The sequence below is a fragment of the Numida meleagris genome, chromosome 18 (genome assembly GCF_002078875.1).
Source record: "Numida meleagris isolate 19003 breed g44 Domestic line chromosome 18, NumMel1.0, whole genome shotgun sequence".
NCBI lineage: Eukaryota > Metazoa > Chordata > Aves > Galliformes > Numididae > Numida > Numida meleagris.
Window position 1 is genome coordinate 7,839,417 of NC_034426.1, and position 23,810 is coordinate 7,863,226.

General features: G+C 47.9%; 1 protein-coding gene across 6 annotated transcripts in view; it reads right to left on the reverse strand.

Moving 5' to 3' along the window:
* The window catches only part of BCAS3 (BCAS3, microtubule associated cell migration factor), a 312,898-nt gene that overhangs the window by 19,459 nt on the left and 269,629 nt on the right, over positions 1-23,810 (reverse strand). For 2 of the 6 annotated variants that reach the window (XM_021415884.1, XM_021415885.1), the window contains exon 23: positions 546-713. The exons of 1 other annotated variant lie outside the window; for it this stretch is intronic. In XM_021415884.1, the coding sequence (XP_021271559.1) occupies positions 546-713 (168 nt within the window). Of the gene's footprint in view, positions 1-498; positions 714-23,810 lie in introns of all 6 variants that reach the window. 3 more of the 6 variants (XM_021415886.1, XM_021415887.1, XM_021415888.1) reach the window with 2 other exon arrangements.

Sequence of the window (23,810 nt, forward strand, 5' to 3'; positions counted from 1 at the left end):
GACAATAAAACCACAATAACTGAGCTTTAACATTTCTGAACATCTCCTACCGCTGGGCCCCTTCTGAGCAGCATAATCTCTGACGTGCCATTCCATTTACTTAAACAGATGATATAATTTATCAATATAATGGACACTGATGAAGATGGATTAATTTGGATTACCGAACCAGAGTTTCACAACGGCTCTATTCAGGACACAAAATTAGGATGTGTGTGATTATGACATTGTTTGGATCAGCGTGGGCAAGGGCAGCAATCTGCACAGAGCCTGGGGATGCTCCCGTGTTGGCTGGGGAGGGAGAAGAGTCCTCATCACCACGGTACAGCCAGGGAGCTTAAAGCCAGCATTTTTCTTCACGTCCCTTTAGGCCTCCCTGACTACGTTTATGTGACCTACCAGCGGTTTCTGACTTTTCTCACACCGAGACCCCCATAAAGTCAGAGGTAGAGCGCAGAGGAAAGGAGAAGCAAAGCTTAAAATAAAAATAAAAATCACCATTGGGTGAGATGTACGTGATCTCTGATCACACCTCTTCTTTGTACCTGTTCCTGATCCCACTATGTCCCTGCTGGGGGATTCGCACATCGCATCGGCCAGGCGCTCCCGGAGGCCCTCGTCAGTGTGCTCCATGGAAGACATGTGACGGAGACCGAAGTTCTCGGGCCAGCTCCCGCACACCTCCAGCAGGGTCACGCTCCGGTCAAAGGCACCTTCAACAAACAAACGGGAGATGTTCGGGAGACCCTGGGACCACAGCACTTCCATGCATAATATTTATGGCATTTGAGAGAAAGAAGGTCTCTTATGTGGCGTTCCTGAAAAGTTCATTTGAGCACGTTAGTTAAAATGTTGGTGTTAACAGCACAGGAGGAGCAAGCACAGACCCAGGTACTTGGCAGCTTTAAGCAAAGATGTCAAATCACAAACACAGACCCAATTCTGGTCTCACGCTAGTGAGAGCTGGGAGAGGCTCCACTGCAATCAGCATAATGACCCCGATGCAAATGACAAGAGAATCAGGAATTGTAAAAAAAACCCGTATAGGTTATTAAGTACATTAGACAACTAGAAATCAGTCTGAAAGTTGATTCGTCTTTCATCGCTTTGCTGTCGAGCACTTTCCCCTTCTCATCTTGGCCAATGGAAACAGTCAGGTTGCTTTGCCCTCACTGCTGGCCACAAACTGCAGTTCCTGTGCCACTCTTGCTCTCGTGCAGAGCTGTGCAGCGCTGCGACGCACCAGTGAGGGAAGGGCAGAGCTTCCTTGCTTTGTTTGGTGTTTGAGGTACGGCCACTGAACCAAAATAGCGAGCCCTGCTTTCAGCCTGGCTGCAGGGATTTTCTGTCCCTGCACTGAGAAGCATTACCTGAAACCGGAGCTAACAGAGACCCTTTCATCAGCAGAGCTTTACCAGGATGCTGGCTACGACGGAGCACATGCGCCTACAAAAGCACTGAAAGTAACTCCTTGGCTTACAGTTATTACCTCATTCACAACAGTATATGATGCTCTGCTGAATGCAAAGATGAGATTCTGAATTCAAGATCACTTCAAAGTACAAATTAAAATCGTTCTGCTTTATAATACAGCAAGTCTTCTGCGGAGGCTTGCTGAAATCATTCCCATTCGGAGCAAGGCTGCAGTCAGCCTTTGTTGCTTCAAGCACATACCATTTACTCCACTATTAGGTAACTGAATATGCAGCATTTATTGTGCCTGGTTTCTGCCAGCCTGCAGAGGGGAAAAAAATGCAAATGCCAATGTTTCTCAAAGTTAAAAGTACATGAAACACGTCCTTGTTATCAGGCCTTTGGTTTTCCCCTTTGATCAGCCGTCAGAAACTATCTACACTTGTGCTCTGTGACTGTACAGCTTCACAGCACACTCTCTGCCACTGACAGGTGGTAATAGAAAGGGTGAGAGACCGAGCCCCGCGGCAGGCGTCCCTTCCTCTGATAACGTCCAAAGTACCGGGTGATAACCGTTAGTAAACACTCGGGCAGCCGGTTAATCCATACATCAGCAAAGAGGGGCAGATAATTTTGAACTCTAATGGCACGGACAAAAGCACAAGGGCTGGCATCCAGGGATTTATATGGGCTGCAATGGTGACTTCTGGCTCCTGAATTTCATCAGCGCGCACAGCTTTGATTTATCTCCCTGCCTGGCTGCAGAGTAGATTCCTGGCACTAGAAAACCATCAACACTGAAATGGACCTCTACAAAATGGGACCGTGGCTCTCGTGCGATACACGCACTTGAACTCTGGATGAATCCCAGTTTGAACCGAGAGGAGGAATGACCAAATATTTCAACTTTTAATGGGTCTTTGGATTTATAAGGTTACTTCAGTCTCCTAATTTGTTTAAAGGCAAGGGTTCTTGAAGCTTGTTTGAGAAAATGCAGCGAGGAGGCTAAGTAATTTCTATTATGTCTGAGTCTCTGCAACATTTCCACGTTGTCAGCTATCCTTGCTGCAGGAGGAAAAGCAAAATTTGGTCTTTTTTGAAGCCTCCTTTTTCAAGCCATCCTTCATAGAGCTTTGTGAGACCCCGAAACCCTGCTCTGCTCATACCTCAGGAGCCTGATGATTTCAGGTATTTTCCACAGGGCCTTTCATTTGCCCACCTGGCTACCGGGGGCTTCTAACCCTGCTCCCCGCGCCCAGCAGGGCGGTGGTGAGCTGACACTGCTGTGCCAGAAACACTGATGAGAAATCTCTTCTCTGCTGGGGTCTGCTCTTATTTTGAAAGTGAGAAATGGGAGCATTTCTGCTCCTATAAGCAGACATATGAATAATAAGGCAAATGGCTTTTGAAGCTCTGCCAAGCTGACTGCATACGTGTACAAGGAGAAACTTCGTAGAGTGCCGGTCTCTGGTTCCAGAGATACTTGAGTGAGAGCAAAGGAGACAAGTGTAGCGTTACCTCTGCAATCAGGGCCAGGAGCTGCCAAAACTTCTTAGCAGCAACGTGTGAGGTGCAAGTGTTAATGTAGATGCAGGTTGGAGGGATTAACTGCACAGAAAGCTTTCTTGTAAAAAACTGAAAGGCTGCTGACGCTCGGGTTTTTATCTTCCCTCCCTTTGCACTCCCTTTCCATGTTACGAGCTCAGGTCTGGCAGCACGATTCCCATCTGGGTGTCCTGTGACGATTCCCCAGCCGCCGTGAGAAGAGACCTTGCTCAGAGCAGGCAGGTCCCACACAGCACAAAACGCTGCCCCTGTGCCCCTCCTATGCAAAAAAAAAACAACCAACAAAAAAAAGATCTGTTTTGGGAAAAATGAGACAGATTACGATGGCCCTTCCTCTTCTTCTTGCCGCTGCACCGACAGTCGGCAGATGTATCAGAGGGAAATCATTTTTATTGTTCTGATTCGTCCTGGGTATTTTTACACCTTGGGAAATTCTCCTGCCAAGTGCATGAAACCGCAGTCGGGCCGGTTACTCCCCGGAGCCTCTGCGTGCTTTGTCCTACATACATCACTACCACCGGCACAAGGGCTAATGGTATTAAACTTAAACTGATAGTGGCTAACCCTATCTTTGCTATTTATTAAATTGTAATCTCTCTCTGGCTGCCTCGCTCTCCCTTTGTCAGTCCCAGCATCTCAGCTGATAACGTATCAAATTTCTCATCGTCAGCCACAGGGAAGTGTACAAATCAATCTTGGGGCAGCATCCTGCTCCCCAGATCCCGCTGCCTGCAGACCCAGGATTGCAATGGGCTGTAGGGAAGCAGGTGGCTCCAGGTACATCCCCAACCGACCGCTGGAACCCTACAGCCAGCCATGGGTGTATGACCCCACCCTGTGACACCCGGCCCTTCTGCTGTCCCCAAAGCCGGCGCCCGATGGCGGAGCAAGTTCCACCTACAAGGAGCAATTTGTGTAGAAACAACGCAAGAAGGGCAAATCAGATGCCATGTTAGCCAAGCAGCTACTTGTGAAATCCTGGTGAAACCTCATTAAATCCACTGAAAAAAATGGCACCGACTTAACGTGTGTCAGTGTTTCACCCCACGGCTCGGTGCTTTCAGGCCAGCAGGCTGTTTCCTTCTCCCCTTATTTACTGAAGATGAAACCAGGTGGACACGAAGACCATCGGCTGCTCTGTGCCATGCCCCCGCTGTCTCCCAGACCCACTGCACTACAAACACAAAACAACGTCAAACCAAACCGAAGGGAACAAGCACAAACCTTGGCTTGAACATTTAGGTCGAAAGTGCTCTGTGTTGCAATCCCGGCGTGTTTAGCTTTCCCCTGCCCCAAACGCTCCCAGCTGATTCTGCTCCGTACACAGAACTTTCCCATTAAAACCCATTTTAATACCAATACTGATCTCCCACTCGTGTCCTCTCGCCGACATCTGCCTCCCAGCAGAGCTGCCCCGACTGCTGCAGTGCAGGATTGGGCCCTGCATCCTTCTGCCGAACACGCCTCATGTTATCCTAATGGCAGAGGCTCTGCAATCACTCACACCAAATTACCTTGCTTAGAAGCACAGGATTTGTCTTTCCCATTGCAATTGTTTCAAGGCTTTTAATAGAAAAGGAAAATAAATTCTACAGAAGGAAAGAAAAACACCCCAGCCTTGGAAGCATCCTTTTGTTTCACAGCTAGCCCTACCGACAAAGGCTGAGAAAACCGGGTTTATTTTCTCCTCTGAAAAACCTAGTGCTAAAATGTATTTTTACAAAATATTCTAATGCTTCTAGTATGTTATTTTTCGAAGTCAAAATAGCCAAGCTAAATCTTTCACCACAGTGCTTTAATTCGAAAGCCAGGGGAAATTTTTTTCATTAAACCTCTGGACGGCTTTGTTTAAAGTATGAAATCAAGTAGCTCCATTTCCTGTCTTCTAAGGAACAGTAAATCAAAAGGAGTACGTTCTCCAAAAATACAGTAATGGTTCTATTAAAGAGCTTGACAGTTTTGAGCCTCACCTTGCATATTGCAACATAGGTGCGAGCAAAAATAACTGAGTAAACAGCAAAGGAAACGACCTGCCCATTTCAAGCAGTGGAAGATGCATCCTTCCCAGGAAGGAGGTGTGGGCTGGGTGCTGCTGTGCTGGACACAGTGGAGCAGAGGGGATGTACTGAGCTGCCCAGCACCGCCTCAGCTGGGAGCGAGAACCCCATGGGGTGTTAGGAACCATGCATGGAAATTCCTTGCCCGGAGCAGTGAGTCAAATTATAACACAGCCCGTTTAAATATGAGTGGTTGAACTTTCCTACAGGGTTTGCCAATTTGCTTCCACGCCATAACTTTGTTACCGCGGGGGGGAATGCCGCGGAGCGCTGCCTGGGAGCTGTGCAGATCCCCTCCCTGACTGTGCTGGGAAGGGATGCTCTGAGCTGCAGTGCCCCTGTGCTGATCTCTGCTGGGCAGGGCACGTCCTGGCTGGCAAACTGCAACAACTCACCCATGTCCGGCTGTGAACCGAGGTGTGCGTGCTGACCGCTGCCCCTGGACACGACGGCAGAAGCAAGAGCCTTTGTGAGGAGCTCTTATTTCCCCGTCGCTGTGACACCCACGGTGTTTTTTTCCAGAACTGCTCACTTCTGCCATGAACAGGACATTACTCACCAGCTCTGTCTCTTACAAACGCATTTAACTAACAGAGCCTTCCGCTGGGGTGCCCAGTCTCACGGGCAGCGAGCACTCAAATCCCTTTGGACTTTGGGGTGGGCGATGCTGCGAGGCTCCCTCGTGCCTCCTGGGCGCACAGCAGCTTGCAAACGAAAGCATCGCTCATTCCTCCACCATTGGTTCTAAGTGGGTTCTGAGCAAAGACGCAGCGGTGGGACGAGGGAGCTGGCAGCGCACCGCAGTGCCCAGGCCTGCACGGTGCGAGCTGGGGGCTGCCTCGCCTTCCTCCTCCTCCTTTTTCTCCTCCTCCTCCTCCCGCCCAGCTCCTTCCCCCTGCACAAAGGGTTAACCCTGGGCTCGGGGTGAGCGTTTCAGGCCCAGGAACAGGGCCAGCGATCACAGCCACGGTGAAGGGTTTCGAACGGAGGGAAGAGGCTGTGATTTTCAGAGCTGGAACAGTGAGATATTTTTATAAATACATAAATCTTTTCAAGGAAAAACAAATATAGGGGAAAGAATGTAAACATTATTGTAAAATGCATAATAAAACGTCTGCTGTTTGTTAATTTTGCTCCTTATTATCCAGTCTATCTCTGCCTCCGATGTTGAAACATTTTCCTTATTTTTTTTTTTTTCAACTCCCTTATTCATTTAAAAATAGTTCCCTGCATGTTATATGAATAAGCAAAACCTAAGGTCCTAAATCCAGGAGAACTTTGAAGTATGAAACCCACGGTCTATGGGAACTATGTTTTCATTAATCAAAGTAGATGTTTCTAAAGCCATCAGATTTATCATGACTGGATTTCATATGTGAAACCCAATATACACACAGACATACACTGCTTGTCCTTTTGGATTAGCTCTGACCTTTTACTCTCCTTTCTGAAGGATCTGCCTTTCCTCAGAGCAAGGCTGCCCCGCGTTACCATCAGCCAAAGGAGCCTTGACGGAGGACGCGTCCAACTTCCAGCTCTGCGTCTGGGCTAAGGTCAGAACACAAATGATTAAGTGCATTTGTTACAGCTGCCTTTGCCTCGGATGCTTCCTGAGATTCGCTCCGTGCCAGCATGCTGGGATCGAGGGACCCGCACGGCATCACTGCTCCGACCTCAAGCATGTGGCACTGCAGCACCGACCCCAAGCGCCATGGCCAAGCTCAGACTCCCCACAGTTGGTGGAAGGACAAGGCAAAGAGCTGGGGCAGGATGTGACGCCCCTCCAAAGTGGGACTTAAAGGATAAAACCCGAGAAATGGGGGGTCTGGGGCTGTTTGTGCTGCAGCTTCGTGGCACAGAGGTTGGCTTTGCCATCTTGCGGAGAACGGGGGTGAGTGCTGGCTCTGCTGTGGGGACAGAGCGACTACAGTAGAACTGGATACCATTTTAAGAACAAAATATCCCTTTCGTAACAAAATAAATGATCAGGGAAAACATTTTTTTTCCCCTGGCATAGCAAGATTCTTGCCTATTTTAACTCTTCACAGCTTTGCAATATCAGAATGCCTGGAAAATATCCAGAATGCTACAAGCAGTGCCAAAGCTGCCCCTAGAGCTGAGAACGTCTCTAACCCAATGCCCGTGGAGCATCCCATGGCCGGGCAGCTCAGCACGGAGCTGTGGGGCTGGGGCAGCTGCGGGCTGTGCCCTGCACGCCAGGCGCTCCACCTGGTGCTCCTGCAACCTCCAGCTCTGGAAATTTCATTAAAAAAGGATTCACAAGAGATCTTCGGCACTTTTTAGTTTTAGCAGAGTTGGAAGTGTTTTCCTGTGGTATTCGCATAGTTATAATTCTCAGCCCCGGTTAAAATTAGAAAATCCAGCGGCTTTTTTTCTCCTGGTGAAATTTCCCACTCTCGCAGACCCAGGACTTAGTTAAGCTCACAGCAAGTTCATGGCTGAGATTTGCAACAATGCCTCGGAAATTTACATGCACAACGAACTCCATCAAACCTCAGCGAAGGCTTTTTTAGCCTCTGTTTTGTTTCGCTTCTCACCTGAATAAAGCCTGCAGTTTTATGACACTCCAGCCTTTACACTGCTTCCATTGGGAAAAGCTGTGTAAGACGCAGGGAGGATCCATCTGGCACTTCTTGTTGGCCTCCCATCCACAGGACAAGGCACTTCCCAACTCTGTGGTTGTCTGCAGCCCTGCCCTGCCCTAATGCCCTCACCTCACACGGCAGAAATTGCCCAATTCCACTGGAGGGAATTGGGGTAATCAATTGCTACTTCCCTCGAGAAAACAGCAAGACTTACCGTGCTTATTATCAACTTTGTGGCACATGCAAACACACACATGTACACACGACACAGACTACAAAGGGCTCATGTTTGCCCGCTTGTAAGGAAAGGCCTGACAACTCATTGGGGTTTTCCGGATAGCCAAGATCTTATGTTACACTTTGAGAGACAAGTGTGGATTTGTCATATTGCTTGAGAATTAGTGGTAACTGTCTGAGCCAGGGAATTTAATTCTGATTGTTTCGTTTGAATTAAAAAATCTTAGTGTTGAAAAAACATTGGAACTGTGCTATATACTAATATATCACTCACCCTGTAATAGGAGAGTCTTTTTTGTGTGTGTAATAGAAACAGAGAATGTAATGCTTGGAAAGACCAACTCCATCTGGGCCGTGGTGGTGCCCTGGGCCAGCTGCTGCCCAGGAGCACAGTGCAGCACACCCAGCCCCACACCCCGGTGTTAGCAGGCACCGAGCACTTGTGGTTTCCAACCGCTTTGCAGAAATCAGTGTATCTGAGTCTTTTGTAGTAGGGGTTTCCATGTCGGTAATGCACTTCCTTGCCAGACACCTATGACTGAGGAGAAATACCATTCTTCTGATGCTTTCTGCAGCAAATCTCCCCGTGTTAACATTCAGTGTATTAGAATTGCATCTAATACCAGGTGCACAGCCTGCTGTAACCACGGCTTCCCTGCTCATATTCTGAAATATTTCACAAATAGCAGGAGATGGATCCTGATTCTGGAGTGACGGAGATGCCCGTGTTCAGGGCTGATGTAAGAGCACAGCGCTGCCAACATCAAAATGCTTTGGAAACTCACTCTTGCTACTTATTAACTGAGCTACCAAGAGCAGCGAATGGAGGCGAGCGTACAAACCATACCCACAGCCAAATCCTACGAGCTATGAGCGCTGAAACAAGGAGTCGTGCTGCTCACAGCTGGGGAGAGCTGGAAGACTGAGGTGCAGCCCCCAGGGCAGCGGGCAGGTCTGTGCCCCACGCAGGCTATGCCAGAAGGAATGTCCAAGCCAGGCCTTGGAATGGGCTGCGCGGCGCCGAGCAGACACCCCCACCCAGCTCCGGGCGATCTGGAAATGGCCCAGCCCAAGTCTGTAGGTTCCTCCAAGAACATTAAGAAAATGTGTTTTTTTAAGGACTAGAAGGAAATGTGAAATTTTATGTTTAGAAAATAATAAAAATTCAAAAAACACTCAACTTGTTTCCATGTAAGCCTTCCAAGTCAGGACAGATAAATTCTTTTGGCCCGATTCTGACTTCATTAAAAGCGCGTGCCAAGCTGCACGAGCTATCTAAGCTCCAACAAGGACCGGACCTACAAAGCACTGAAATCTCTGGGCGCAAGCCAGCTTAAGTATATACTTCATCTTTAGCGTGCAAATGGCCACAGTGACTTGAGCGGTCGTATATATACGTTGAAGGTTATGGGTGTGCTCAAACGTGCTCTGGAGCGGGGCCAGAGCGCGCGGCGGCTCTCAGCAGCGGGGCCGCGTCCCCACCGACGGCTGCAGGATGGAGGGACCCTGTCCACGCCGCCCGACGGCTGCTCCGAGCATGCTCCGGAGGTTCTGCCCTTGTCACTTGCGTTATCCATCAGAGCTCTGCTGGCTGCATAAGGCAGAGTGACACTGCAAGGTGAGATGATGGAGTGAAAAAATTATTGCGGCTGGCGTGTCCTAGCCTACAGCTTTCGGTCACTTAACTCATCGCGCTCTCATCCTCAGACACGGCAGGACGCGGAGGGCAGGAGGGTTACCCTGCCACATGCCTCTTGTTTGCGCTCGGCGATTTGCAGCAGCAACTCCAAACCAAGCAGGACTTTGGCGAAGATGGCTTGCTGCTCGTGAAAGGAGGGAAAGCGGGCACATCAACCCCAAGAAATGCATGAGAACCAAGTGTAAGAGGAAGGTCTGGTAATTCATATTGCACTGGTAATTCACAAAACACAGCGCGCTCTAACTCTGGAGCATGACAAATGGATTTTTATAGTCAATGTTCGTATTTCTTCCTTCAGGAAAAGCCATTTTGGAGCACTGACAGCAAGGGCATGCTTCGCTGTGATTTATGGAGCAATGTAACCTATAATGTAATTTGGGATTGACCATTCAACCAGAAGCCACCGAAAGCCCAAAGGAATCAGAGATACAGCGAGAGACAAAGGAGGAACCTCAGCGTCTGCACAGCCAAACCTCGATGCCCCAGACCCCTCCCTGATCCCAGAGGCCCCATCCCTGCACAGTGCTGGGAAGAACCACCCAAGCCTTCCCTTCCAGCTCCTCTGGGATCAGCCAGGCTTCCCCAGGAGGGCTGATGCAGCCACTCAGCTCTGCAAACCTTCAGAGCATCTAAACCCAGCGATAAAGCTGTCCTCTGTCTCACACAGTCTCTTCGTTGGGCAGGAAAGCCATCCAACCCCACAGGAACCCCACAGCTCCATCAGGTACCTTAAGTCCTGATGCAATCCCTAAATCCCCCTGCAAACTCTCCTTGCCTGCTCGAAATAGCTCGAGATGATCATCACCATGCTGCTGGACACAGCGAGATGGAGTCGGAGCGCTGCAGCCTGCCATGCTGGTGGGCAATAAATATTCTACTGAAATCATAACTCGAGCATATTTTAAAGGATAAACCTGCTAGTAATAACTAGGAATCAAAAGAGAAGATTCCGATTTTTATGCCAGAAAGCTAACAAAAATCTTCAGTGCGATATAAACAAGTATCTATCATTATAAACTAAGTTCAGCATGTAAAAATCCAAAGATGGAGTTTATTGTCTTTAATGGCTGAGAAATGACAAGTGTGTTTGGTTGAAAAGGAATTTAGAGAGAAGTAGTTCTGTACTAGAACCAAAATCAGTCTTAAGAAAAAATAAAATCACTGCTGACAGCTTTACAGTAGAATTAAGCCTCTCTGAACTCTCAGAAGTGGGGCTAATCGTGAGGTTCTGGGGAACTTAACACAGAATAGAGATCTGACTATTACGGGAATCCTCCAGCTCAGGTGGGAGCTGCTCACACACCCTCATGGGAGGGAAACTCACTCCTGAGATGGACGAGGAGACCTGAGTGGTCTGGCAACAGCTGATGGAGACCTGAGAGCGACGCAGCGCTTCTGGCATGGGGCTGCCTACGCCCAGGCACGGTGCTTCCTGCAGTGGGTAAGCTGAATGGTGGAAGCTGTCCAAGGGGAATCTCTCAAAAACCCTGGACAGCAGCAAAAAATGTGACAAAAAACTTGCCAAATGTTTTAGTGCGCTGCTGAAAGATCAAGGTGGAAAATGCCTCTGCTCTGGAAGCCCTGGAACAAAGACAGACTTTCCTGGAACGGAGCGCATAGCTGCTCAAACATAAACCAGCCATCAAGTAGTGAAGCAAAGACACAACAATCATCATGTCACAGACTGGGAGAAAAAGGAAAGCAGGGAAATGAAGTAAAATCTTTGCCAATGCCAGGTACAATCATCTCTCTGTGTGCAGACTGATTTAAGTCAAGGAAAGAGAGAAAAAAGTGGGACATTAAACGAAAAATACTTGCAAGTGCAACAAGTGAACACACTGGAAATGCATCCTAGGAGAAGCAGCTTTTCCTAAGCACACCAGCAGGACGAGGTACCTTGATCATTAAGAAGGTCAACAGAGGCACGAGTGGTTTCCTCTGTGCAGCGCAGGCGCAGAAGCGATGCTGGGGTGTGCTCCAACGCGAGGAGATGGCGGCGCGGCTCTGCTGCCTGTCTGCTGTGTTTATGGATGCTCCTGCTAGCCCAGGCACGGTTTGGGAACATGGATCATAACACTGCTTTTATACCCTATAAAAGCACACTGTGAAGTGATGAGAAATGCGGATTGCTGAGCTGGGCCAGGCGAGTCCGTTATGAAGTAGGAGCATACTTTTCCGTGAGGCATTTTACAATGCAAGGAGTAATTCTCTGCTTGCTGTGAAAAAAAAAAAAAAAATTGGGACCCCTCCAGAGCATGTGTTTCACAAATCTCCAAAAAGTGGAAAACAAGATTCCAAGAGGAGAAGGGCAGGAGGTGCAGGGAGAGCGGCGGCTGGGGCTGGCCTCCCGCACTGGGGGCAGGCGAGGACCCATCAAGCACATCTGTGCTCTGCTTCCCCGAGCTGCTCGCCTCCTGTCTGAGCCTGGCGTGGGACTGGGGCACGCGCTGGAAGCTGGCTACCTCCCTGTGATCCCAGATTTTGTTCAGATGCAACCAGAACAGGAGGTGACGCTGGGGATGTTTCAGACCACCTGCATTTTCTGCTTCCTTGAGCCGAGAGCCGCCTTCTCGTTCCAAGGTGGGGAACTAGCATCTCAGCACCTCCAACCCCTGACCTCTGCATCTCTACGAACTCAAACACGGGCTGATTTTCATCTAGTTGGACACTGTTTGAAAACAACAGAGGAAGTGGGATCCATCCTAAGTTTCTGTGAAATACTCACGCTGGAGAGCTGCCACCGCCCTGGAAGCAGCTCCCCAGGGCCCCAGCATTGGTGGAGCGCAGGGAGAGATGCCCCGCGATGACGCAGCCTGCCAGGTGCACACCTCCACGTTCCTCACGCCAACTCTGAAGGCAGCGCTCCATATGAGCTGGTATCTATAAAGGTGTTTGTCAGGTGGGACAAGAGAGGGCACCACCTGAAGAGGCTGCCCCAGCTCCTCCTCCTGCCTTTGTTTCTCCGTCTGTACGATGGGTGTAGGACAACGCAGCTCCTTGCCTTTGGTTTTCCCGAAGAAGTCACTGGGAACGCTCTGAGATCTCAGTAGCAAGTCAGCACACATCACTGCTCACAAAAGACCCCCTGCAGCTAACAATATGACTTCGGAACACCTTGAAAATCCAAACCAGATGAGTGCTGTGCCCATCTACATCAAAAAGCTGCTGTTTTTCCAGCCATCCCGTTGTTAGGTCAGAAAGCCTTCGCTTCTGCAGGCATCAAAAGTTTTAGAGAGATTTAGAGAAACCATGCTAATACTCATAGCAGTGAAGATAAACAGCCTAAGCCGAACTGGAAATCTCACTGTTCATAAAGAATGAAATTCACCTCCGTGCTGAGAACAGGCACAAGGCCAATATACCATTTAAGATCCATTTTCAGGGCTTAGTATGACTTAAGTGGTGCGCAGAGCCTGGGCTAGCCTTCGGCACGGAAGGGGATTTCACCCATAATGAATGAGCGAGAGCCAAGAGCACAACTGCCTGCAGGACCTCTGAGAGGCTGACGGCTGCAGGAGCCCCATAATCCAATCGACTCGTAACCACTGAGTCCACCTACCCCTCTCCTAAAAATAATGGGTCCAAGACAAAGGAAGTGGAAATTAGATGCCTGTGGTGAATTGCAGAGAGCCAAGGACCTTAAAAGATACCCAGTACTTACATCTACACTTAATTAGGAGCGAAACTGCAGACATGAGACCTCAACATGTGGTATTCACATGTGGGCTCAAAAATACTGTCAAAGACAGTTTTCTTCTGGTTAAAACGCTGAGGATGTGATGCAGAGAGAAGGCCCGGGGACGGCTGACGGACAGCCCCAGCTGTCTGCAGGGTCACGCCGCGCTCTGCCAGCCCTACCGCCGGCTGCGGTGGCTCCCAGGGCAGATGCCAGGCTCTGCCCGGGCACCCTGTGCAAGTCAGATGGCTGCAGAGAGGTCCCGGGACATCTTCTGCATGCACTGATCAAGCAGTTAAACCTAAACGAGGAGAAATCTGAAATTCAGATGTCAGTGTCAAAACTAATAGGAAACAGGATGCAGTTACAATGCACGTACAGTGGTCCAAATTCTGTACTCAGTTACAACGCAGTGAGCCCAATACGAGCGCAGGGAAAATGCATTCTGCTGCACGTTAATGAAGAATTTTGTCTCGTAGACTTAAAAATAAACTTGTAACCTTCTCTGACCCAATGTAAAATCCCAGCAAGAGTTTTGCCGGGTATGGGCCAAGGACAAAATTGCTTGTTATCCTGATACCACTCAACTTCAGAGATGCCTGCAGCAGAGCAGGGGGCTCCTGGTGAAATCTGTTCACCAAAGCCAACGGGAGCAGTGCCACGGCGCCCAGCGAGGGCAGGGTTTCACCCCACGTCTGTGAAGGGGCACTGTTTGCTGAAGAGAAGTATAAATTTAAACACAAATGAAGGCTCTTCTAAGGCTACTGTAAACAAATTTTAAAGAAGGTATGGAACTTAGTTAAGGAAAAGTGTGAATACGCGGATGTCATCTTTACACCATTTATGAACAACTCATCACAACTCGCACTGCTACAACACAGCAGCCAGTCGGAGCAGCGCTCCGCGAACAAAACCAGAGACATCTGCAAATCGGATTTAAAATCCTTTTTTTTTTTTTTTTAAAAAAAACACAACAAAATGATTAAAAGTTGAAGAAACACTTCCATATGGAAGAATCTTACCCCAACAGGTCACCACAAAGACACTTCAAACACAATAAAACAGGAAGCGCTAAAAAAAGCATAGCAGCTCACAAAAACCCCACAACCTCTTCCACAGAAAAAAATCTATGTCACCCTGGGTAGCTCTGCACAGTTCAGAAAAACCATTTGGCAGTGTAATGTGTCTTTAATCTGCCCAATTTGCTTATTATAGTAGAGGGTAAGAGGAATTTTCAAGCAGTGGCCAAAAATACAACAGTGATATCCTCCTCTTGAAAAGTAAACTTACTTAAAGTGAATTAATTTCTTCAACTTAAATATTTCAAAGCTGAAAGTGTCCCCAGTTGAACAAAAAGAAAGCTGCCGTTGGTGAAGCATGGTTTGCCCATTCCAGCCCAGGACCCCAGTCGCTTCCCTGAGCCCGACTGCTCCCGTCTATGCACCAACCTCCTCAGTTAACATTATTACTGCTGCTGTCAACTCCTCTGACCCAAGTCCTTGCTCATGTGAAGCCTGACCGTTTGCAAAAACCCAACACCAAGATTTCAGGTTACATACAATCAGAAATTGGCTGTGTTATGGATGGGACAGCACTGAACTGGGGCTCTCCTCCCAGGTGCTGGCGCTACAGAGATGCCCAGAGGAGGCCGACAGAGATAATCATAGGGAAACTGATGGAAATCAAGGCTGCCAGCTCTTGATATCTAATACCCACGACTTAAAAGACAGAAAGGTGCAAAAAGCTTAATAGTATTTGTAGCTGAAATTAAAACTTTAAAAGAAACTTATACAGAGCAGTAATGTATGCAATGACATCTGGGACTGTAATCAGCAAACTGCTTTCAAGAGCTGCCAAAGCAAACAGCCAAATAACAAATCCACTTTACAGATCATCAATCTGGTCGGGCACTTGCCAAGGTAAATAGTACAAGGCTGAAGTTTGCTTTGCAAACCAGTGAGCTGGGAGTTCAGCACGGCCCGCTTCCAGGACGGCAACGCTGGGGCAGGGTCCTGGAAGGTTTGCATCCAGGAAAGTTCAACAATCCAGTATCCAGCCAGCGACTGGGGTGCGCTGGGAGATGAAATATAACCAACGTTGGGGATTAAAAAAAATACAGGAGGTTCAGGTTGTGTTCATAACTCACTTAAAGGCGACAACTACTCACGGTGGTAGAAGTCAAACACGAGCTCTCAGATAATGCAGAGTTTACTGTAACACTGCTTTGCAGATCGGGCAGCATTTCATGGGAACTCCGAACCCAAGACTGAAAAAAATTAGTAGGAAATGAACCTCCTTTTATTTTCAAATGAGATAAAATCTGGCTCCAACTACCATATTTTACATTTTAGGGAAGAGGATATAAAACATCAAACGGTGATTTTTTTTTTCATTATGAATGCAAGAAAGATAATTTATGGCGGCTGCAAAACATTTATTTAAGAAGTAAAGCCTTCATGTTCTGTATACAATTTATAGGGTTGTAAAAGAAAGAAGTGGAACAACTTCAGCCATAACATGTGCATTTATGAATAATAATTGTACGCTCGTTTTGTTAAAAACAACTTCTGCTTCAGAGTTCATTCTTTAGTTGATTGGGAAGTCACAGAATCATTCAGGTTGGAAAAAACCTCTAAGACCGTCAAAGTCCTCCAGTGCGACCTCGGATTTGTTTAACATTACGCTCTTGGCTCAAAGAAAAGGGGAGTTTGGTACGAAATCTCCAGGCAGTGCATGTCAGGGGCTGAGGAGAGCAACAGTAGGGATGTGTGTGTGATGTTGTTCAACCAGGGAGGGCCAGCATACTCCCGGTGGAAGTTGCTTCAGCTCTGACTTCGAGCACAAATATTTGATGTTCACGGCAGCCGTGCAGTGTTGCAACACGGCCACAGGGCCGCCTCCAGCAGCACGCTGCCGCATGTGGCTCCGCACCGCCGCACCTCGCTGCTGGGCAGGAACGGGCCACTTCCCTGCCTGCACCCAAACCCCACTGCCCTAGCGCCGTGTGCATAAACACAACCCAAATGTGATGAAACTGGCCCAGTATTTACTGCGAGAAAGGTGACTGTTAGCGCAGCTGGAAGGTGGCATAGGGCTACCACACGTGGGTGCCGGCAATTAAAAGCACAGCTGCCTCCTTTGTCTTCTCTTTTTTGCTTCAATTTGTCATTTATTCTGGAGGACAAATCCAGCAGAGCTGGGCACTGTGCTGCCCAGGGAGCGGTACGTGGGTGCTCTGCCTGCGCTCGGGCACAACACCTGGAGCAGCAGCAGTCTGCTCCATGGCCGTGCTCTGATCAGCATCACCTGTTTTCCAGTTATGCCAAGTTCCTCAAACAGTTCCTCTAACTTTTTAGCTAATCAAAGCACGATGAAGCATGGGAACAATTTAGGACTGCAGTTTGACATAAGTAAGAGGATCCCCCACAGGCACAAAAAAATCCTGATGACGAATTGCTCGTGCTAATCAAGAGATCCTGCCTTTGCAGGGCGTCGTGTCTCACGAACGTGTGCACAGCAGGGCCAAGATCCCACTGGGTAGGTATGGCATGGGCTGCTTTGAAGGTCTCAGCTCTCCACGTCAGATACGGAGCTCACCCTGTTCACCCCGCACCCCATTTCCCACCACGTCCCTTGGTGAGATGCTGGACCGTACTCACAGGGCTATTTGCTATTTTTGGGGAGTTCCCTTCTACTTTTGTTCCAGTGAAAAGCAGCAGCATCTGGTATCACAATGCAAACAGATAGGGCTGCCCCAAACACGGAGCTTTCAGAGGCTTGGCAGGATTGCTGCTCCGCGCTGCGAGGAGCTGCCGGTGGCCAAAAACACTGATAAAAAGGATGTGTAACTCCTCAACACTACCCATGATGGAAACAACTGCAGCTCTCACTGGAGGTCAGGACGCACACGAAAACAAGCCTACATGTGTAGCAGATTACAACAAACACATGGCCAAGATGGACTCGACAGATCAAATGTTGGAATCATACGATGACACATGGAAAAGTGGAGTTTAGCAGGGGAAAAAAGCAACCGAGAGCCCATATGTTCAATTAGCAAGATACAAAGCTTTTGTTGTATACCAAAAATAGCAAATAAAAGTCTGTTGTCATTTTTGGATATCCAGATGTGTTTCATTTCCAGCTTCACATCTCAACGTGTGGACCTGCCTGAAGTTGAAAGAGAGGAAAGCGTGGCAATGGCTGAAGGGTGCAATTACATCGAAACTCTTCCTTCCAAAGAGGGGCGATCACGCTGCCCGCACCTTGCGCAGCGCTGCTGGTGCATGGAGCCTTCGTCACGCTCTTATGGACCCACTCAGAGCACGGCATCACAGCGGGCTGTTATCCTTAAGCATCGTTTCCCCTTTGCATGAAGACCTGCCTGTCACTGATTACTTTGAAGTACTCTGTTTTTTCAATGCATCATAGGGAATCGGGATTTATCCCTCCTGAGCACGCTCACAAAGGGCAGAAGCGGACGCCAAGTCACGAGCACTACACTAGCTACCTGGCCAGAGCCCATATAAAGAAAACACCCGTCTATAACCAATAAACACAAGTTACTTAGGTAGCACTCAAACAAAACCAGACACTCTCATCTACTGCACATTTCCCTTTTCTCGTATTTTTCTTTCATTGTTTTTGAACTTAAATTATGTTCAAACCAGGAACATTTGCTGGTGATGTGACTTCCTGGAGGAAGCCTCAGGTGTGCTGCCCTGGCAAGACTTTGGTCCAGCAGCCTCTAAGGAAGCAGAGGTGAAGCTGCCCAGGGCAGGAGGGCTCAGGGTGAGATCTAGCCCTGGGCTGACGGCTCCGTCTTGCAGCACACACCTCACAGGCAGCAATGCGTCTTCCCCAAGTGTGGCTGTGGGGCAGTATGATTATCTCTCATCCCCAAATGGAAAAACTGAAGCAGGCAGAGATTAGGTTACGTGCCCAAGATCACCCAAGAAGCCTGTGGCTGCGCTGGGATCAGACCCTCGGCTGGTCGGTACTTGCCCAGCTCCCAACCACACCACCATCCTTCCTGAACGCTTTCATGTAGTTATATTTATCTTTGTGTAGGGTCATCTTGGCTCCCATTATGAAAAGCACATATGGTTTACAGTCCTCAAATTGCCTGTGTAAGGGTTAAATATTCAAATATAATATTATTGCTGGCATTTATGGAAAAGTTTCTCGGTGTCCATTCCAAAATCCCATGGCTTCTCTGATGCTGCTGCTCTGTATCACAGATAGTTATAAACCGGCTTGTCACTTCCCTATCTGCGAGCTGATAAAAGTGAAGCACTTTATCCAAAGGTTTAAAATTAGTCTAAATGATGAGAATGCGGCTGCATGTCTGCATTTGCTAATGCTCTCATTTGAATTTTTTGATCTTATAACTGTTATCAGAGTTACAGGAAGAAGGAAAACCAGTGAATGCTCCTGCAGTGACCTATGCATGTCCAGCATAATCCTATGAGCTCAAGTTCCTCGTGTTGGAGTGCCTTTGTCATAAATTCTCAAATCATAAAACCCCTGCGGGACTGCAGGGAACAGCTGTAGTACACAAAAGGTTAATCAAAAAATAAATGACACTAACAACCACCAAATGTAAACAAGCACCTCTTACCACGATAATCTCGTTGGCACTACTGCAAAAATTATTACTAAAAGAACCGCAAACGGCAAAGCCACCAGCACGGATCTGTACTTAGCAATCTATTCTAGGCATCGCCTCCACCTGGGCGTGTGGTTAAATGTTTTATTCCTGATTCAGCTAAACCAGAATTGCTGTGCTTTGTCTCGCAGTCCTGCTGGGCCATCCAGACCACTTGAGAAACCTCGCTGTACCCCAGACAAGCAGCAGCAGGCGCGGCGGCCAAGGGACGCCTGCATCCAGCGCTGTCTCTACACTCCGGTGTGTGTGTGAGCAACTTAGTTCTCCTCATGTTGTACGGCGTGTTGTACTGCTGCGTGTACAGACCAGAAAGAAAAAGGAAGATTTACCATCATGGTCTATCTTCCAGGTTAGTAATGATTGATGGACTTTGTGTTTGTATCCGATTTGTGTTTCCAGCCTGTGTAATAGATAAAGAAGTAAGAGGAGTGAGTAATATACCTTGCACTCAGAAAGGAGCAGACAAGCAAACACACACTGGGTCGCTGATGCCAGGACCATGTGCTACAACGTGGGACCTGCCCAGCACATGCCAGGGGCAGCGATCTCCCTGCTCTCCGAGTAGCCCAGTGAAGTTCCTCATCCCTGCGCTGCAGACAGCGCTGCTTCCCACCGGGTAACAAAGCGCAGCCCCCAGGGAGGTGTCGTTACATGTCATCATGTTTCTCAGTTCCTTTAAAAAAGATGCGTAAGGAAGGATATCAGCATGCATTGTTTGGAGGGCTACTGATAACCACACCACATATGAAGAAAAGCTTGGCGTTTCCACCTAATTCATACCATGTGCAGGCCCAAGATACCATGTTGTTTCTGCAAACGTTCAATTAATTATTTTTGAATAGATCGGCCACAAGATCCATCCAGCCAAAACAATACGGAGAAAACACATTCCACAGACTGAAGGCAGTTGGACAAAAAACCTTCCTGCTCTCACTAAACATCGCGTCAGAGATTCACCAGGCACCATGCTTTTTAAAGATCTGTTTACTCCACCATTACTAATATTCAAGATACATTTAAAGTAAATAGGTTAGGAAAGCATTTGATCTCATTGCTATGTAGTGCAGAATCCCGGTAGACTAAATTTCCTGGTACAGTGAACTATTCTTAGATTCCTTGAAATCCTGACTTGCTCTCAGCTACTCCAGCAATAGCACAAGCACTGCTCTGGCAGGACAGAACCGCTGTTGTGAGCAAAGAATCAGCACAATTTACTTAATAATCTCATCATGGCTAGAGCCCTAATTCAGCAGAGGTTCAGGAGCTGATTAAGACCATGCTGCATGCCTTGCAGACTTCATGAGCTAAAGCCTAAGCCAGCGTCGCTCTTTGGGATGCGAGCTCCTGCCCACTGCCACAGGCTGCTGTCTGCCCAGCAGTGAGTGCCCGCTGAGCTGTTTGCATGGCTGGGTCTTTGAGTAAAAACCCTGCAAAGCCGCCGGGGTTTAGTGGTAGCAGCGGGAGCATCCGCTCTGGCACTGGAGCCAGTCTGAAAGATTCCCCACGGCGTGTGCTTCCCAGCCCTTCCCCTGATTGCCATCCCATTGCGACAGTTCACCACACAGTTCTGCTCATACATGTGTCAAGGAAACACGTTCCACTTGATCACTGGAACAATGCAAGAAAGGGAAAAAAAAAAACACCAAACCCACAGACACCAAAAGCTTCCAGCAGCAGAGGGGAAATGAACTGTGGGGTTGAAAGGAGAAGGCAGGGTCAGGGAAGGGCTGGGAGCCTCTTAAACTGGCTTTGCTGCAGGATAAGATGCTCATGTAACTACACCCTTATTAGTGTTATTTTTTTAAAGCTGGATCATTTCAGATCTGCTTTAAAAACATGTCATAAATGAGATCTGCTGCAATGGAACAGTAATATGGGACTGCAGCTGGAGCCAGAATGGAGCTGTGCTAATTTAGGCCAGCTGAAGACCTGAGCTTGTACTACCCCAAAGTTAGTTCTCACCAGTCTGAAGGGGGACAAGTTCCTAATTGCCCCAGCACTATCGTTCCCACAAATGCAATACCTGTCTAAAAGATTAATTTTCTTGGTACTAAAAATTAAACAAAACAAACAAACCCCTCAGCCCCCACTAAAGCTACCGTTTTAATTCAGGGTTTCATTTCAAAACAGTTGGAAAATGTCCAGATCTTCCAAGTTTTGCCCAAAAATAGAAAGTATGTTCTGCAACTGATTTTGAAGATCTGTTCTGTTTATTTATTTATTTTTGAATTCTACTATTATCACTATGGCTCTTTAAAAACATGATGTTTCAAGGTGTCTTCCCCATCAAAACCAGTCAGAGAAGCACCGACAGCAGGAACTGGAGTGGCTCTGTCTGTGGGGCAGGGGCACAGCGGTCCTGCTCAGCATGGACACACAGCCTGAGCGCTGCTGCCCCGGTCCTTTGCTACGCATTGACACCTACAGCTTGTTTGCAACCTATGGCCATGACTGAGGAGGAGGGGAGGAGGAATGACACATGCACACACTGTGCTTTTCCTGTTGAAGAGGCACAACCGCAGCCCTGCCTCTGCTACAGCACCCGCCGTGCAGCCTTGGGCAGGTCACTTCATCTCCGAAGCTGTTCTACAGCTGTCTCAGCTGCACAGACAGTTAATACATCTTTGCACTGAACAGCATAACTCACTAATGCCTATAAAACAGTTGGTGCTTTCCACATGCAAGTGTTAGGAGGAGGCGGGGTGTTGCTGCTCTTTCAAGGAAATGTTCTGTGGCAATTACATTGTGAGAGACACCCTGGCTCTGCCAAATGACAATATTAGGAAAGTATGTAGACAAAAGCCAAAAGAGAAAACCTTTTTAATTATAATTCTGGCACTTAAGCAACGACTCCTATTTACAAACCTCAATGTGAGCTACTCGCGCTCTTTCCGATGGATGCGCACAGCTGGGGCTGCCGGCCTGGGGCAGACGTGGGCAAAGGCTTGGCACCCTCCTCAGCCATTGGAGTGCATACATGAGACATCCCTCCCATCTTACAGAAGGAGAAAAACACAGTGGAGAGGGCAGAAGAGGCCTGGGCACCTGAAGGATGGTGCGGTCAGGGCCCAGCTGGGCTCCTCACTGAGCTTCGTCCTCATGCAGGCCTTTGTGTCTCACCCATCAACGTGACAGCTGGGCCTGCAGTCGTTATTAGTCTCTTTGTTCTGTGGGGAACAACAGCACTGGGCCTGCAGGAAAGGCAAAGATACAAACGCAGAGCAGAGCCTGAGCCATGCTACACTTCGGCCCAGTGCCCAGGCCTGCCCCACTATCCCCAATATGGCGGCGAGGCCTGCTCGCCTTCACAGGAGCTTTCCTGCCTCACAACGCAGTGCTGCTGACATGCTCTGCATAAATAATTTATTGTGGAGGCAGATTAAAGTTACAAGGCATTAAATCTCACACTTGCAGCTTCTTGTAAGTGTTCAGAGTTTCCAGGCCTAGGGCTTGTTTGAATAACCCAGAGGGGAAAAATCCACAGTACTCCCATGGTATGAGTTAAAGTAAGCTACTTTTTATTCCAGTTTGGAAAAGGTTAAGTAAAGCAAACCCTCAGATCTAAGCTACAGGATTGAAGGAACAACCACATCCACAGGATGTCTCTTCTAACACCAGAGACTTCTTCTGGTGACTACATTAGATACAAACACACATCAGTCATGGTGAAAAAAGACAACAGCCCCTACTTATCAAACAGGAGCCATCCCTTCCATACCATTCGGCAGAAACCTTCTCGTGGTACCCACATTACTGGCACTGAGGAACCTTCCCGGGGACACACCACTCCACACCGTGGTTCACTGACATCCCCGAGCATCCATGTGTGACAGTACTAGCATACAACTCTGCCCAGACACTTCCACAGCCACCAGCCACTTCGTTTTTCTCTCGGCTTTCCCTGTGGAGCAGCTTGCTGCACCCAGAGATCCCCCTGTGCAGGCAGAGATTTTCAGTCCAAGTTCAGATTCAGACACAACGGTCTGACTGATGCTGAATGCAAATACTCGTCACCAGAGCCATCCCGTGGGAAGCTGTTTCAGCACTTCTCTTTTGCACTTCATAAGATCGTTTTCAGAATGACCATTATCTGTGAAAAATCAGAAAATGGAGCTATGCTTCAAAGAGACATTTAAAAAACAAAGCTCGAGTGAGAAAACTGTAATAGATCACAATGTCAATAATACAAATGTATGCACTATCAAAAATGCATTCTGAGAAACAATTACAGTGGGGAAGGGAGTTGATATTTTGCAAATTCCTTTGATGAAACTCAAACCAAGACACTCGGGAGCTGTATTTCTCACAGGAGCTATTTCTGCTGAGCAGCATCACAGAACGAGATCAGCACCTTGAACACAACCCACAGCAATGACAATGGAAAATTATAATCTTTTCTCAAGTTCTGAAAAATGAGTTGAAGTCTCAATTAACTCCTTAATGAAAGCGTCCAAAATACCAACCAACCAAAACCCAACCAAACCACAGAACAGTCTTCAATCTTCTGTTCCATTTCACAGTTGTCATTAGATGGCACTTTTGACTGTGATCTCAGCAGAGATACAAACATGAAGCAATCACACAGATTTTAAACTAAATTCTCCCTTCTAAAAATGGTCTCTACAAGTTTGGGTGAGGGGCAGACCAGACCCCACTCCCTACTCCCCGCACAAACAAAGCCATCCTGCATGCAATGTTACCGATGCCGCACTCTTTCATGAACTCCAAATTCACTTATTTTAATAAAACATGCTACTCGAGCCATCTGACATTTATTATGCTTAAGAAACATAAAATGGAAAAGAAACAACTATGACCAGAAACAACCCCTAAACTCACTTTTATTGCCAAGGATCTGAAATCCTTTTTTTTTTTTTTTCTGCTAATA